The sequence below is a fragment of the Onthophagus taurus genome, chromosome 8 (genome assembly GCF_036711975.1).
Source record: "Onthophagus taurus isolate NC chromosome 8, IU_Otau_3.0, whole genome shotgun sequence".
NCBI lineage: Eukaryota > Metazoa > Arthropoda > Insecta > Coleoptera > Scarabaeidae > Onthophagus > Onthophagus taurus.
Genome location: NC_091973.1, coordinates 6,796,902 through 6,814,920, shown reverse-complemented (window position 1 = coordinate 6,814,920; position 18,019 = coordinate 6,796,902). Strand labels below are relative to the sequence as shown.

At 31.5% G+C, this 18,019-nt stretch overlaps 1 protein-coding gene across 4 annotated transcripts; it reads right to left on the bottom strand.

Moving 5' to 3' along the window:
* Nucleotides 1-62: 62 nt before the first annotated feature.
* On the bottom strand, nucleotides 63-17,915 carry LOC111424923 (small glutamine-rich tetratricopeptide repeat-containing protein alpha-like). Of its 4 annotated transcripts, none has more exons than XM_023058645.2 (6): nucleotides 17,373-17,915; nucleotides 10,479-10,796; nucleotides 10,272-10,418; nucleotides 6,635-6,922; nucleotides 6,518-6,580; nucleotides 63-328 (listed from the first exon to the last, which is right to left on the bottom strand). In XM_023058645.2, exons 2-6 carry the CDS (start codon nucleotides 10,784-10,786, stop codon nucleotides 187-189), a joined length of 948 nt encoding a protein of 315 aa, XP_022914413.1. In that variant the 5' UTR covers nucleotides 10,787-10,796; nucleotides 17,373-17,915; the 3' UTR covers nucleotides 63-186. The 4 variants fall into 4 exon arrangements, with proteins under 4 accessions (XP_022914413.1, XP_022914410.1, XP_022914412.1 ...); XM_023058642.2 differs by lacking the exon at nucleotides 17,373-17,915 and adding an exon at nucleotides 11,009-11,154; XM_023058644.2 differs by lacking the exon at nucleotides 17,373-17,915 and adding an exon at nucleotides 10,982-11,071.
* Nucleotides 17,916-18,019: the final 104 nt, after the last annotated feature.

Below are 18,019 nucleotides of genomic sequence, written 5' to 3'. Positions count from 1 at the left end.
ACATTGCACGTCACTTTTCAAATATTTCCATAACAATAATAATAAAAAGAAAAATAGCCATCTGAAAGTAGTTGTCACAATTTATTACTCCATTTATATTACGCTTATAGCGCTACAAAAAATTAAAGATACAAAAAAAAACATTTACCAAACAAATTTTATAAGTTCTTTTACATTTAACATTATTTAATTGCCAGTCGACGGAGGATTCGGAGGATCTTGGTTCTGTTGGTCGTCTTCTGGACCTCGATTTCCACCCATGCTGGATCTTAATGTCTCCATTAAATTCGGATAAGCAGTTTGCATTTGCTGAGCTAATTGTTGACCTCTGAAAATATCAACAAACAATTATAATTACGTTTGTAAAGAACTATATTAAGTTTATGCATAATCATATTAAAAAGTACTAGAAAAAATGTTGTATGAGAAATAAATGAAATATTTTTTTTTAATAATCTAGAGTGCTGTAAAAAAATGCGTAAAGCATACTACCACAGAATACAGAATAGAAATTAGTAGTGGTTAGTTACCAAATATCCGGCTTTGGCCAGATATCCAACAATATATCTTAGTACTCCAAATATCACCAATTATTAATTAAAGGCTTTTGTGCTTGATAAAGCAACGGTCCTTTGTTTTTTAGTTTCCCACGAGATTTCTGCATTTGCCATTTTAAACAGATAACCAGTATAGGAGCGCCGATCATCTATAGATGATCCCCAATCTGCATCTGTATAACATTCCATTATTTATTTATTTTCTTTCCCTGAAGTTCTATAGGTTAGTTCCAAATTTATTGTTCCTTTTAAATACCTTTACACTCTTTTTGCGGTAATCCAATGACTCTCATTGCAATTTGTGTTAAGTCAATTTAACACAAATAAGAAGTTAACGCCAAATGTAATATCTGGTCTTGTACCAATTGATGCATACATTAAACTTCCGATCAGACTTTGATATGGATACTTTTTCATTATTTCTTCGTTTTTTACTTCAGGTTTTTGTAATTTTGCATTTGGGTCCATTGGTGTACTGACTGGTTTTGAGTTCTCCATACCAAATCGCTGTAGAATATCTTTTATATACTTCCTTTGTGAAATTTTGATCGTAACCTATTAAAATTATGAGTGATATGTTTTAACAGTTTAACAAACCTTTTTATTATCTTTATATATTGACAATTAATAATAACAATATTCACTTGTTTTATATTATATACAACTACTCATAAAATATTAATGCACTCTTGATTGGGATTGCTTTATGATAAAATATAACATTTCAACAAAAATTTCCCAAAGTGTCCTCTTTCCGATGCACAACCCGTTTTGAAAAATAACTTTTAGTTTTTGAGAAAACAATTTTGATAAAATTTTCAATGTTGCGATAATTTTCAAAATTCGCTATAAATTTTATTTCTTGAAGGATCCTTGTGGAAATATCACCAATTATTAATTAAAGTATCCTCTTTTTAATGCATCAAGCCGTTTTGCAAAATCTCTTTTAGTTTTTGAGAAATAAGTTTTTGAAATAATCGACAATTTTTTCGTATTTTGCATATTTTCGCCGATTCAGTTTTAAAAATTCGTATAAAATACACTTCTTGGAATATGAGTATAAAAATTTCCCAAAGTGTTAATAAGAGTGTCTTCTTTCCAATGAACTAACCCGTTTTGAAAAATAACTTTTAGTTTTTGAGAAAACAATATTTGAAGTTTTGATAAAATTTTCGATGTTGCGATAATTTTCAAAATTCGCTATAAATTTAATTTCTTGAAGGATCCTTGTGGAAATATCACCAATTATTAATTAAAGTATCCTCTTTTTAATGCCAAAAACCGTTTTGAAAAATCACTTTTAGTTCTTGAGAAATAAATTTTTGAAATAATCGATTTTGCAATTTTCGCCGATTAAGTTTTAAAAATTCGTATAAAATCCACTTCTTGGAATATGAGTATGAAAATTTCCCAAAGTATTAATAAGAGTATCCTCTTTCCAATGAACCAACCCGTTTTGAAAAATAACTTTTAGTTTTTGAAAAAATAATATTTGAAGTTTTGATAAAATTTTCGATGTTGCGATAATTTTCAAAATTCGCTATAAATTTAATTTCTTGAAGGATCCTTGTGTAAATATCACCAATTATTAATTAAAGTATCCTCTTTTTAATGCAAAAAGCCGTTTTGAAGAATCACTTTTAGTTCTTGAGAAATGAATTTTTGAAATAATCGATTTTGCAATTTTCGCCGATTAAGTTTTAAAAATTTGTATAAAATCCACTTCTTGGAATATGAGTATGAAAATTTCCCAAAGTGTTAATAAGAGTGTTTTCTTTCCAATGAACCAACCCGTTTTGAAAAATAACTTTTAGTTTTTGAGAAAACAATATTTGAAATATTGATAAAATTTTCGATGTTGCACCAAAAATTATAACCATAATGGCCGAAGGGGATGCCGAATATCTGGTGGTATCGGGCTTTTCGCAAAATCACTATCCGTTCCATCACTAGAAATTAGTCTTTTAAGTGTATTATTAATTGAATAAGAGTTATAGTCCAAAGCCATTCTGTGTTCTGTGATATGAGCAACTTAAATCTGATTTTTATTTTATTAAACATATGATACATGCAAATGTAAGTAAATCGCCAGAAACAATAATAATATGTTATAGTTAAAAATTATTATTAACTCAGATATTAAACATCTATTATTATTCTATTAAAAATTTATTATTCTATTAAAACTTCTAATTACTCATCAACATGATGTCTTTGAAGTAATGAATATAATCAATAAACATGAAAAAAGTTTTTTTTTTCTGATATGTAGACAATAAATATGAGCCATAACAAAAATTACTTAAAAATTTTATTACTTCAAACATCTATAAGTGCCAAAAACTAATTTAGAAAAGCTTATCGATCATTAGAGACCAAATTTTGCTTAACTAAGCATTAACACTAGCGAAAGCAACATCACAATTAAACAAAATAACTGTGTTTATTAAAAACAACCACATAATCCGACTTAACCCATTAGTGCAGTGTCCCTCAAAAGGGGCGTCAAAATTATATTTTATTTATTTATCAAACGTCATATTATAAAAAAAAACGGCAATTTGTATGGTTTTGGTGGAAGATGTTATGGAAGATTCTACCACTTGCACATTTGAGAAGAAAAACGTCAATATCATCAAAAGAAGTGCAATTGGCGTGAAGATACTACTCCATTGTCCAAAAAACATTCCAAAGAAGATGACCAAGCAGAAGATCCATTGGATTATTTTTAATTATTTTTTGTAATTCGCGACGGTAATGAAAGCTATTATAGTACTCAAACGGGTGCTGTAATGAGACTCCTTACAGCATCCGATGCTGTAATGAGATTTTAGTAACATTTTATGGAACCAGTTCAAGTTGGTGACATTGGGTCATTAATTTTTCATGAGAAGTGATGAAGTATTACTTATTCAATGGAAAAATAACAAAGTGATTGCCATGGCTATAAACTTTCCAGAAAAATCTCACCATGGTGCAAACAAAGTAGGTCTTATAGAGTTATAGAGCAGCCTGGAATGGTAACAAGCTATAATAAAGGAAAGCGTGGGGTGGATAATTTAGATGAATTTGTTGCACTATACAGAAAGTGATGTTTCTCTTAGTTACTGTTCTTCATTACTGGCATTTCGGCGATACATAGCACTCAGCTAAGTCATCATATGAAAACTTCTGTATCTGAGCCATTGCTGACAATCCGTTATGATAACATTGGTCTTTTGATTCAATTCTCCAAGACAAATCGACGATGTAATCATTGTACAAAAAAGTCAAATTTCATATGTATAAAGTAATATTATTAGTTGAATATTATCATACTAAATAATACTAAAACATATTTGTTATTCCTTAACATCTTTTTTGTGAATAATTACGTTTTTAAATTATTGTATTTCTGTTATATTAAAGTATTATTAACGCAAATATGATACAGTGTATTCTACGCATAGTTAAGGGCTAAAATATTTTTTTTCCAAAAAAAAATTCTTTTTTGATATAATAGATAATAAAATTAAATAAAAATACAAAAAAGTTGTTTTTGATCAAAAGAATAACTTCATGCACTAATGGGTTAATTAAGAAAAAACTGAATAAAAGAAAATAGGTGATCTAGATAAAACTAATATCACATTTTTGGTATTAAAATAAGGAAATTTCCAGTTTAAAACTTTTTGTTCTATGTATAGGTGTCCCGTATCTACCGCATCAGAGCATTATACGGTTGAAGGACACATAATTCTGAAGCGGTTTTCTAATAACAATTTTTCGAAATGTTTATAATCACCGCACGGTAGTGGTGGAACGGATATCCGGCCGGATACAGGATAATTACCAAATATTCGGCTTTGGTCGCATATTAAAAACCTATTACTTAGTACTCCACCATACCCACAAAATAACTTTTAGTTTTTAAAAAAACAATATTTGACGTTTTGAAAATTAATATTAAATAATTATCCGTGAGACGATCTTTTTTATAAAAAGAAACTATTTTATTTCGTACTAATATTTCGATCGTTTTTTTCGATCTTCATCAGAGTATAACTAAAATACAAAAGCAACTAAAAATAACAACCTTACAATAAAAGTTAATTACTTACAAATTATCTTTCTTAAGGAAATAATATAAATGAAACCATAAAACGTTTATACGTTTCGTTTTTATAAAAAAGATCGTCTCACGAATAATTATTTAATATTATCAATTACGATCGATTAATTTCTTTTATTTATTGTTTTGAAAATTCGCTATAAATTTAATTTCTTGAAAGATCCTTGTGGAAATATCACCAATTATTAATCAAAGTATCCTCTTTTTAATGCAACAAGCCATTTTGAAGAATCACTTTTAGTTCTTGAGAAATAAATTTTTGAAATAATCGATTTTGCAATTTTCGCCGATTAAGTTTTAAAAATTCGTATAAAATCCACTTCTTGGAATATGAGTATGAAAATTTCCCAAAATGTTAATAAGAGTGTCCTCTTTCCAATGAACCAACACGTTTTGAAAAATAACTTTTAGTTTTTGAAAAAACAATATTTGAAGTTTTGATAAAATTTTCGATGTTGCGATAATTTTCAAAATTCGCTATAAATTTAATTTCTTGAAGGATCCTTGTGGAAATATCACCAATTATTAATTAAAGCATCCTCTTTTTAATGCAACAAGCTGTTTTGAAAAATCACTTTTAGTTCTTGAGAAATAAATTTTTGAAATAATCGATTTTGCAATTTTCGCCGATTAAGTTTTAAAAATTCGTATAAAATCCATTTCTTGGAATATGAGTATGAAAATTTCCCAAAGAGTTAATAAGAGTGTCCTCTTTCCAATGAACCAACACGTTTTGAAAAATAACTTTTAGTTGTTGAAAAAACAATATTTGAAGTTTTGATAAAATTTTCGATGTTGCGATAATTTTCAAAATTCGCTATAAATTTCATTTCTTGAAGGATCCTTGTGGAAATATCACCAACTATTAATTAAAGTATCCTCTTTTTAATGCAACAAGCCGTTTTGAAAAATCTCTTTTAGTTCTTGAGAAATAAATTTTTGAAATAATCGATTTTGCAATTTTGGCCGATTAAGTTTAAAAATTCGTATAAAATCCACTTCTTGGAATATGAGTATGCAAAATTTCCCAAAGTGTTAATAAAAGCGTCCTCTTTCCAATGAACCAACCCATTTTAAAAAATAGCTTTTAGTTTTTGAGAAAACAATATTTGAGGTTATGATAAAATTTTCGATGTTGCGATAATTTTCAAAATTCGCTATAAATTTAATTTCTTGAAGGATCCTTGTGGAAATACCACCAATTATTAATTAAAGTATCCTCTTTTTAATGCAACAAGCCGTTTTGAAAAATCTCTTTTAGTTTTTGAGAAAACAATATTTGAAGTTTTGATAAAATTTTCGATAATTTTCAAAATTCGCTATACAATTAATTTCTTGAAGGATCTTGGAATTTTCTTGAAATCTTGGATCCAAATAAGTTGACATATCTTATCAGCTTTCTTATTAATTTAATTTTTATTCAAATATCGCAATAATGTGGCAACTTCAGAAATGATTCACGGAAAAAATTTATTTCTCTTTCCGTGTCGAATCTATTGGTGAGTACACGTGAGAAACGAGTTATGAACGGCGCGGCGGACCGTTCATAACTCATTGGACGACTATAAACAGTTCCCGTGCGGTTATTATAAACATTACGAAAAAATATTATTAGAAAAATTGCTTCAAAATAATGTATCCTTCAACCATATGATGCGGAAGATACGGGACATCCTGTATTGGTTAGTACAAAGTCTTCAAATAAATTCCCTACCCCTATGATGTGGGACAGCTCCAAACATTTTCAGATTAAAAACACTACCTCAGTTGAAAATTTATTTGAAGGCGTCAACAAAATAAAGTACTAAAAACCCGAGACCTAAAATTTCGAATATCAACAGATACTCACACTGTAACAAAAGCGTCTATGTTTGCCTCGTCATTTGGTCCTGACGACATGATCCCAGACACCCTGAACGAACACGTTTGAAATGTGACAAAGACAACTTAAAAAACGTATACGTACATATATCTAAACGACGGGTCGTTGAGCATTTGGGACGCCATGTTCAGAAGGGCGGGATTGTTCATGAAGCTATTAAAGTCCAACCCTGACACGTTCGGGAATCCCGCCGGCGCTGCACCTGGAGCTGCCGTCGCCGTTGAACTCCGAGATGATGTGCTCGATGACGTTAAAAGTTCTTCGGCTAACTTCAAATTTTGCTCGTATGTCACATTTGACGGATCTAATTCGTGAGCTTTTGCATAAGCTTCTTTAGCTTCCTTATACATGTGCATATTTGAATATGCAACACTAATAAAAAAATAAATTAATAAAAATATAAAGATAACTCACGCGTGTAAAGTTGGCCATAGATTTAAGATGCCGTTCAAATTAGATCGATTAGAAACCCCGAACAGGCCGAATTTTGCGAAAGTTTGAAGAAAAACGATTTTCCCGGACTATAGGACATGGTTAGGAAAATTTTCTTTTCGAATTTGTAACAAGAGGCGATCATGAACACGATGTCGTTGAAATTAGATCGATTAAATACCCCGATCACGAATTTTTTTCAGTTTAAAATCTATGGCCAACTTCACACGTGTAGAAAACTCATAATCATATATATACTATCTCCTATATCGCTGACTACGGCAGCCAAAGAGTGTCAGGACTAGAGTGCAGATATATATATATCTGTCTCTGTCATGCCCCCTTTTACTCAAGAGGCATGCGTGAGCACGTGGCGAGTACGCTATTGTCTTATTCGACGGTAGTATTAAAAATTAATAGCACCTGATGACCTTGATGTTTATAAATCACCAAATAAATGTTTGACATGAACATAACTTAAAATCTAAACATTTAATTATGTATATTATAGGTTACATGTGTACAGGGTGAGTCAGAAAGAATGGGAAATCCGAATACCGCAGATACTAAACACCAAAATATGATGATTTAACGTAACATCTCTTATACAAAAGTCAGTGGTTTTCGAGGCACAGGGAGTTGAAAGTTAAATTCTTATTTCGAAATTTCTTAATAATTTTGAAGATTTTTGTACTATTAACATAAAATTTGGTAGTTTTATGTTTTCGACCATGAGAAATACGAATTTGAAACTTGTTTTGTTATTGCTCGTAGAGGGCGCTAGATACACGCTGCTCGTTTGATAAATCAAATCATAAGTTTTTTGGCTCGACAACGAAAATGCCACGACATAATGAGTTTTTTAATAGTGAGAAATCCAGATTTAAGTCCACTGGATTTTTGAAAATGGTCACAATATTCTATTGTTATTAATTAATTGTTATTGTTATAAAAATATGTAATCGCTGCAGATAACGCCCTCTAGCTTACTTGTTTTAAAGCAAACGGTCTTACTGAAAATATCTTTTAAAAGAGCATGAAATGCTCTTTCAAACAAGACCAAAAATATTCAAATCGGTTAAATGGTCCAGGAGATATTAAAATATAAACATTTGAAAACATATTGGCCTCCCCCTCTCTTATTATGACAGATATGAGAAATATCGCAAAACAAAAGCGATGCGGTGTTATCCAAGCTACTAAATGATGTTATCAAAGTTATAGCTCATCGTCTAACTTTCTGAGAAAGCGGAAATTTATGTTTCTCTGTGGCAGTTACGCCCCCTAGCGGTCGAATTACGAACTTCAAAATAATTACCAGCTATTTCTCTTACCCACTTTGCTTATAAGAATTTTTTTCCCAAACCTATAGGCCTTACCGTTGTCGAGATACAGCCGTTCCGTACCCTTAACGGGACACCCTGTAATAATTGCATTTTAAAGCTGCATAAAATACGCGCGAAACACTTCAAATTCTTGAAAATTTATGATTCGCGCAAGCGCTTTCGAGACATGGAGGCATGACAAAGACAGACAATATACTATTCCAACTGCCTTTGATGGAAATGCTCTCCTCTCATTGCTTAAATAGGCAGTCAGCGATATAGGAGATAGTATATACAGGGTGTCTCAGCGAGACCGGTCATTATACGTTTCTGGGGTTCTGGCGAAAATAAAAATTTAAGAATTCAGGCTTAAGTATTATTAATTACGAACTCTTCGACTAAAATATTTTCAGATTTCTTACACTTCCGGTTATACCGGAAGTCGCGTTGATTCGGCCGTTCTCGAGTTATTCGAATTTGTTCAAAAAATCAGAAAACACTCGATTTTTGGGATATCAATTTAGGATTCAGAACATGCTTAAGCAACATGATGGAGTATGTTTTGGTGCCGAGAACGGCTGTCTAGAACGTTTGGTCACTTTACTATGGCACGTTAACTTTTCGAAATTTGGAAGTACCATAACTTCATTTTTTTTAATGGCACCCCCCATATTTTATTACTTGGTAGTCTTCGGTGTCTCATTACATCTTTTATATCCCATATGTCCCATACCTAACATTAATAGTTTGGGAGATAATTAGGGTGCCATGAAAAACAAGCCTTCTCAATGAGTTCTCGTCAAAGACTCACTTGTTTACGTCACTTGATGCATGTGAGGTAATAATTATCTGTTAGGTCCCTTAATATTAGTACTGAAAAGAGTTAAAATCGATAACAATAACGAAAGTAATATTTACACAAATCAAGAAATTCTTAATTTAATTCCCAGATCTTCTTTGGCAGCTCGAATTGAGGTGTTGGGACTGGGCTCGAAATAATTCCGTTGCATTATCTACTACATTTTTGGGTTTAACACGTAATTAATTCGTCCTAAATGCAAAAAATTTGCTTCTATTCTTCTAAATTTAACTTTTTTCGTCGGAGGTAAATATGGATAATTTTCATTAAACATTCTGCAAGTTCTGCTAAGAACTTTGTCGCACTTTTCGTGCACAAAAAATAAATCATGGATTTCTTCATTTGTATAAACATTATTTACGTTATTAATATCCATTCTAACCGGTTTTAGACTCACAAGCATCAAACAACGTAAATCAGACTTTGACGTTTGTTAATAATTCATTAAACATTTGTTTTCCATAGCACACTAGGTTAATATTGATATCAATCAAAAAACCCTAATTATTTCTCAAATTATTAATGTTAGGCATAGGACATATGGAGTATAAAAGATGTAAAATGAGACGCCGAAGACGACTAAGTAATAAAATATGGGGGATGCCATTTAAAAAAATTAAGTTATGGTGCTTCGAAATTTCGAAAAGTTAACGCGTCATACTAAAGTGACCAAACGATCTAGACAGCCGTTCTCGGCACCAAAACATACTCCATAACGTTGTTTAAGCATGTTCTGAGTCCTAAATTGATATCTCAAAAAACCAGTGTTCTATGATTTTTTGAACAAATGTCCGCTGGAGCAGATTTTTCTAGAAAAATTCGAATAACTCGAGAACGGCCGAATCAAATTGCAAAAAGTAAAGTTATTTATAACCCTTCAAAACAGACAAATCCAAATATGTAAAAACATACAGGGTGTTCCATTTAAAAAAATGAAGTAGGTGGCGACTTCCGGTATAACCGGAAGTGCTAGAAATCTGAAAATATTTTAGACGAAGCGAACGTAATTGGTAATACTAAAATATGAATTCTCAAATTTTTATTTTGGCCAGAACCCCAGAAACGTCTAATGACCATCCTGTATATGCTCATAATTAATAATTACCCCATTCTTCCATAAGCTTTAGCCGAACGAGATAATTTAATAGACTCTTTACAATCAGAAATAGCATCCCAATGCCTTTCTAATCGACTGTAAGCAGCTGCTCTATTACAATAATAAACAGGATTTCTAGGATTTAAATTGATAGCCCTAAAAACAAAGTTAAGTTAATCACCTAACAATATTGATTAGTTTAAACACTAAAGTTACTTTGTATATAAATCCAGCGCTTCTGAATATAAACCTAATTTCATCTGATCGTTTCCTTTCACTTTAAGTTCTTCTGCTATTATACTAATATCTTCACTAACTTCTGAATTGGCTCTAAACATCAAATTCAAATCATCTGCGTTTGCTAAAGATGCAAGATCATTTCCATCAACCTCATATGTTGATTCCAAACACTGTCGGGCGACGTCCAAAGATTCTTTCTGCTCGGCATCAAGAGTACTATGTTCAATTTCATCACGAAGAAACCTTAATATGCTTTTAATTATCTGCAGCTTAATATCGTCCATTGCGTAAAATCTGAAAAATAAAATAGCCACGTAAACATTCACTCCGTTTATTTTCTAGAATCCTTGAAATTCGTTCGGTTAAAAAGTGAGGTTAGATATCAACCGCTAACATTTATTTTATTTAATTTCGCTTTTAAAGTTGATATTGATTCCATAGTTTTAAATAAATGAAAATTATAATTAACTTTTTCTTACCTAAATGAGAATTGTAATGATACTCACTTTTTTCTAAGAATTAGTTGTAGTTTTTTCACAGACAAATTCAGGGTTTTTTCCGACGAGGTGATAACGTCACGCATGCGCGTTTGATTTGACGTTGACGTATTTGAATATTTTAGCTCAAATTCATTCATTTTTGACGAATAATGATGAATTTAATGTGGCACTCTAATCTTTTTTTGATTTAAATTGGAATTCAGACTCAATTTAATCTTACATTCAATGTATTTAAAAAAGAAAAAGCAAATTCAAATTAGTTCTTCTTTTTGCCCACAGATGGCGTATTAAATTTGAAATTCTTTTTAATATTATTGTATTGGTTAAAATAATTGATTATAACTCAAAAATTGTAACCGATGCATTGAGATGATATGAACAAAAATTGTTCATATTGAATCAGATAAAAGTAATCTATGAGCAGTTTCAACTAGACGTTGACAGTTTAATAGTTACAATACAAGAAATCCTAAAGTCTTAAAAATCATCGGTTTTAATTATAACTATAGATACTCATGGATTAGCCGGTGCATTGAGGTGACATTGATAAAAATGTTTCATAATAACTCTAAAAGACGTAATCTATAAGCAATTTCAATCAAACTTTCACATTTATTTAGTGACAATACAAGAAGCTCCAAAATCTCATGATGTGGGGTATTGGTTAAAATAATTGATTATAACTCAAAAACTGTAACCGACGCATTGAGATGATATGAACAAAAATTGTTCATATTGAATCAGATAAAAGTAATCTATAAGCAGTTTCAACTAAATACTGACAGATTAATAGTGACAACACAAGAAATCCTAAAGTCTTAAAAATCAGCGGTTTTAGTTATAAATATTGATCATTACTCATGGACTAGCCGGTGCATTGAGGTGACATTGACAAAAATGTTTCATAATGACTCTAAAAGACATAATCTATAAACAATTTTAATCAAACTCTCATATTTATTCAGTGACAATACAAGAAGCTCCAAAATCTGATGATGTGGGGTATTGGTTAAAATAATTGATTATAACTCAAAAACTGTAACCGACGCATTGAGATGATATGAACAAAAATTGTTCATATTGAATCAGATAAAAGTAATCTATAAGCAGTTTCAACTAAACATTGATAGTTTAATAGTGACAACACAAGAAAACCTAAAATCTTAAAAATCAGCGGTTTTAGTTATAAGTATAGATCAATACTCATAGACTAGCCGGTGCATTGAGGTGACATTAATAAAAATGTTTCATAATGACTCTAAAAGACATAATCTATAAGCAATTTCAATCAAACTTTCACATTTATTTAATTACAATACAAGAAGCTCCAAAATCTCATGATGTAGGGTATTGGTTAAAATAATTGATTATAACTCAAAAACTGTAACCGACGCATTGAGATGATATGAACAAAAATTGTTCATATTGAATCAGATAAAAGTAATCTATAAGCAGTTTCAACTAAACATTAATAGTTTAATAGTGACAACACAAGAAAACCTAAAATCTTAAAAATCAGCGGTTTTAGTTATAAGTATAGATCAATACTCATAGACTAGCCGGTGCCATTGATAAAAATGTTTCATAATGACTCTAAAAGACGTAATCTATAAGCAATTTCAATCAAACTTTCACATTTATTTAATTACAATACAAGAAGCTCCAAAATCTCATGATGTGGGGTATTGGTTAAAATAATTGATTATAACTCAAAAACTGTAACCGACGCATTGAGATGATATGAACAAAAATTGTTCATATTGAATCAGATAAAAGTAATCTATAAGCAGTTTCAACTAAACATTGATAGTTTAATAGTGACAACACAAGAAAACCTAAAATCTTAAAAATCAGCGGTTTTAGTTATAAGTATAGATCAATACTCATAGACTAGCCGGTGCCATTGATAAAAATGTTTCATAATGACTCTAAAAGACGTAATCTATAAGCAATTTCAATCAAACTTTCACATTTATTTAATTACAATACAAGAAGCTCCAAAATCTCATGATGTGGGGTATTGGTTAAAATAATTGATTATAACTCAAAAACTGTAACCGACGCATTGAGATGATATGAACAAAAATTGTTCATATTGAATCAGATAAAAGTAATCTATAAGCAGTTTCAACTAAACATTGATAGTTTAATAGTGACAACACAAGAAAACCTAAAATCTTAAAAATCAGCGGTTTTAGTTATAAGTATAGATCAATACTCATAGACTAGCCGGTGCATTGAGGTGACATTGATAAAAATGTTTCATAATGACTCTAAAAGACGTAATCTATAAGCAATTTCAATCAAACTTTCACATTTATTTAATTACAATACAAGAAGCTCCAAAATCTCATGATGTGGGGTATTGGTTAAAATAATTGATTATAACTCAAAAACTGTAACCGACGCATTGAGATGATATGAACAAAAATTGTTCATATTGAATCAGATAAAAGTAATCTATAAGCAGTTTCAACTAAACATTGATAGTTTAATAGTGACAACACAAGAAAACCTAAAATCTTAAAAATCAGCGGTTTTAGTTATAAGTATAGATCAATACTCATAGACTAGCCGGTTACATTGATAAAAATGTTTCATAATGACTCTAAAAGACGTAATCTATAAGCAATTTCAATCAAACTTTCACATTTATTTAATTACAATACAAGAAGCTCCAAAATCTCATGATGTGGGGTATTGGTTAAAATAATTGATTATAACTCAAAAACTGTAACCGACGCATTGAGATGATATGAACAAAAATTGTTCATATTGAATCAGATAAAAGTAATCTATAAGCAGTTTCAACTAAACATTGATAGTTTAATAGTGACAACACAAGAAAACCTAAAATCTTAAAAATCAGCGGTTTTAGTTATAAGTATAGATCAATACTCATAGACTAGCCGGTTACATTGATAAAAATGTTTCATAATGACTCTAAAAGACGTAATCTATAAGCAATTTCAATCAAACTTTCACATTTATTTAATTACAATACAAGAAGCTCCAAAATCTCATGATGTGGGGTATTGGTTAAAATAATTGATTATAACTCAAAAACTGTAACCGACGCATTGAGATGATATGAACAAAAATTGTTCATATTGAATCAGATAAAAGTAATCTATAAGCAGTTTCAACTAAACATTGATAGTTTAATAGTGACAACACAAGAAAACCTAAAATCTTAAAAATCAGCGGTTTTAGTTATAAGTATAGATCAATACTCATAGACTAGCCGGTGCATTGAGGTGACATTAATAAAAATGTTTCATAATGACTCTAAAAGACATAATCTATAAGCAATTTCAATCAAACTTTCACATTTATTTAATTACAATACAAGAAGCTCCAAAATCTCATGATGTGGGGTATTGGTTAAAATAATTGATTATAACTCAAAAACTGTAACCGACACATTGAGATGATATGAACAAAAATTGTTCATATTGAATCAGATAAAAGTAATCTATAAGCAGTTTCAACTAAACATTCATAGTTTAATAGTGACAACACAAGAAAACCTAAAATCTTAAAAATCAGCGGTTTTAGTTATAAGTATAGATCAATACTCATAGATTAGCCGGTGCATTGAGGTGACATTGATAAAAATGTTTCATAATGACTCTAAAAGACATAATCTATAAGCAATTTCAATCAAACTTTCACATTTATTTAGTTACAATACACAGAGGCGGCGCTACCGGGGGGTGCAAGGGGTGCACTGCACCTGGGCGCCACCTAAAAGGGGGCGCCGGCGCCTTTTTAATGTTTTCTCCAACAATATCTTATCTTTCTTTTGCAGTATTTAGACCTGTCAGCAGTATCTAGTCATCAGAAAGCAGTATTTAGTCTCCACAAAGCAATTTTAGTCTTTAGAAGGCAGTATTTAGTGTTCCAGACGCTGTATTTAGACCTGTCGGAAGTATCTAGTCTTCAGAAAGCAATATTTAGTCTTCTAGAAGCAGTATCTGGTCTTCTGCCAACGTTATGTATGTTTTCTCCAACAATATCTTATTTTTCTTTTGCAGTACTTAGACCTGTCAGCAGTATCTAGTCTTCTAGAAGCAGTATCTAGTCTTCTGCCAAAGTTATGTATGTTTTCTCCAAAATATTTTATCTTTCTTTTGTAATATTTAGACCTGTTAGCAGTATCTAGTCTTCAGAAAGCAGTATTTAGTCACCACAAAACAATTTTAGTCTTTAGAAGGCAGTATTTAGTGTTCCAGACGCTGTATTTAGACCTGTCGGAAGTATCTAATCTTCAGAAAGCAATATTTAGTCTTCTAGAAGCAGTATCTAGTCTTCTGCCAACGTTATGTATGTTTTCTCCAACAATATCTTATTTTTCTTTTGCAGTACTTAGACCTGTCAGCAGTATCCAGTCTTCAGAAAGCAGTATTTAGTCTCCACAAAGCAATTTTAGTCTTTAGAAGGTAGTATTTAGTGTTCCAGACGCTGTATTTAGACCTGTCGGAAGTATCTAGTCTTCAGAAAGCAGTATTTAATCTTCCAGAGCAGTATCTAGTCTTCAAAAAGCAGTATTTAGTTTTTTAGAAGCAGTATCTAGTCTTCTGCCAATGTTATGTATGTTTTGTTCTTGATACTGACAGCAACTACTTTCTGGGTGTCCATCATCATCTTTTTGAGAGCCTTAAGTTTGGTTTTTCACCAGTATAATTCTTAAATTTTTGCTGAAGTATGGATTATGATTATTCCAGTCTTTTTTAAGTTTATTTATATTTCTTTGATTATATATTTTTTTTATTTAAAATGCATTTTTTAATTTTTGTAAATTAAAATGAATTTTTAATTTTTCCCCCGCATTTTGATTCTGATAGTTGTCTGGCAGGGAAAACAGCTAATGAAGGAGAGAAGATAGTTCACATGCAGAATCCGGACCGAGCACAGAGGTATCTTTTATATTTGGTTTTAAACAGTTTAGTCGTAGAGTTCTTAATTTCCAATGAGAGGGAATTATAATTAAAAACTATTTGATACGAGAAGCAATTCTTAAAGAGTTCGGTTCTATGGCTGGGTATTTCGAGTACATTCCGATGTCTGAGATTAAGATTGTGTACATCAGTCCGGTATGTTATTTTCTCATATAGATATGGTAGCGATTTGGTGGTAATGATTTTGTGATATAAACTTAAGCTATGCAATAATCGCCGATTTTCCATATTCAACCAATTTGCTTCCAGGTGGGAACGAGTAGTAAATCTGGGTGTCATCAGCATATGAGTGAAATTTACAGCATTGAAGTCGTTCTGACATTGTGGATGTATATACATTATATAAAAGTGGACTGAGAATACTGCCCTGCGGTACGCCAGAGGCTAATGGTCGCCGTAGAGACTGGCGATCATTTAAGATCACCCTTTGCGATCTACCCGTTAAATATTGAGTAAGAAGAGAGAGAGAGAGTTATTGCCCAGGCCACTGTAATGTAAAATAGAGATGAGAGTATCAATATCAAGGGAGTCAAACGCTTTCGAATAATCTATAAGAACCAAAACTGTAACCATTCCGTTATCAGATAGGATAAGGCGCAGTTGCTTCTCTAAAATCCTTTAAAAAAATTGCTGGCAGTAGACTAATTGGCCGTATATCCGAAAAAGCGGTTGGTGATTTTACTTTGGGAATAGGAACAACATTGGCCTCCTTCCAAGAGGAGGAAAATGTGTTGGTTTCGAGACATGTGTTGATAATATGTGTTAAGAATTGAATAATATGTGGATAACATTGATCACTACTCATGGACTAGTGCATTGAGGTTACATTGATAAAAATGTTTCATAATGACTCTAAAAGACATAATCTATAAGCAATTTCAATCAAACTCTCATATTTATTTAGTTACAATGCAAGAAGCTCCAAAATCTCTTGATTTAGGGTATTGGTTAAAATAATTGATTATAACTCAAAAACTGTAACCGATGGATTGAGATGACACGAACAAAAATTGTTCATATTGAATCAGATAAAAGTAATCTATAAGCAGTTTCAACTAAACATTGACAGTTTAATAGTTACAATACAAGAAATCCTAAAGTCTTAAAAATCAGCGGTTTTACTTATAAGTATTGATCAATACTCATGGACTAGCCGGTGCATTGAGGTGACATTGATAAAAATGTTTCATAATGACTCTAAAAGTCATACTCTATAAGCAATTTCAATCAAACTCTCATATTTATTTAGTTACAATACAAGAAGTTCCGTTGGTACTAATGATAGATTTAAAACGACCTTAACAAATTTCCGACATTTCCATGATTTTCGTCAGTACAATTTCATGCCGCTTTAGCGGTTGTTCTGGATTATGCTCCTATAACCTATAACTTTAAGCGTGCAGACTAACCTTTGTTGTATCGGATGTTGGGTGAGGTGAATTGATCGGACCTGGATGGTATTGGAATGATAGATGATGCATGCCGGCTTCTTTATAACAAGCTACACGATGTTTTTGATTTAGCAGTGCCTAAAACTGTGAGAGATTCTACGAATCATCGTTGGCCTGCTTGGTTCACGAAGGAGGTAAAGAATTGTATTCGCATGAAGGAGAATATGCGCGCTAGGCACAAGCGTACTGGTTCGCTGTATTGCCTGAATGAATTTAAACGCTACAGACGTCTATCGAAACATCTCATTACCGATGCATATAATGCGTACAGCTTGGAGGAGGTTGAGGATGCGTTGAAGCGTACAAAGAATACTCTTATTGCTGGAGTTGATGGGATACCGAGCTTTTTACTGAAGGACTGTGCTTCGATTCTGGCCTACTTCTACCTTTCCGTTGTTATGGAAAGAGTCATACGTCTGTCCAATTTTGAAGAAGGGCTGTGTGGTTTCTCGAAGACTTTTGAAAGCGTTCTTTTCAAGCACATCTCATATTATTTAAACAAGTACATAAGCCCACCCCAACACGGATTTGTTTGTGGTTGATCTACTGTCGACAATCTGACATGCTTCGCCCAATTTGTTGCTGATGTAATCGACGCTAGAGGG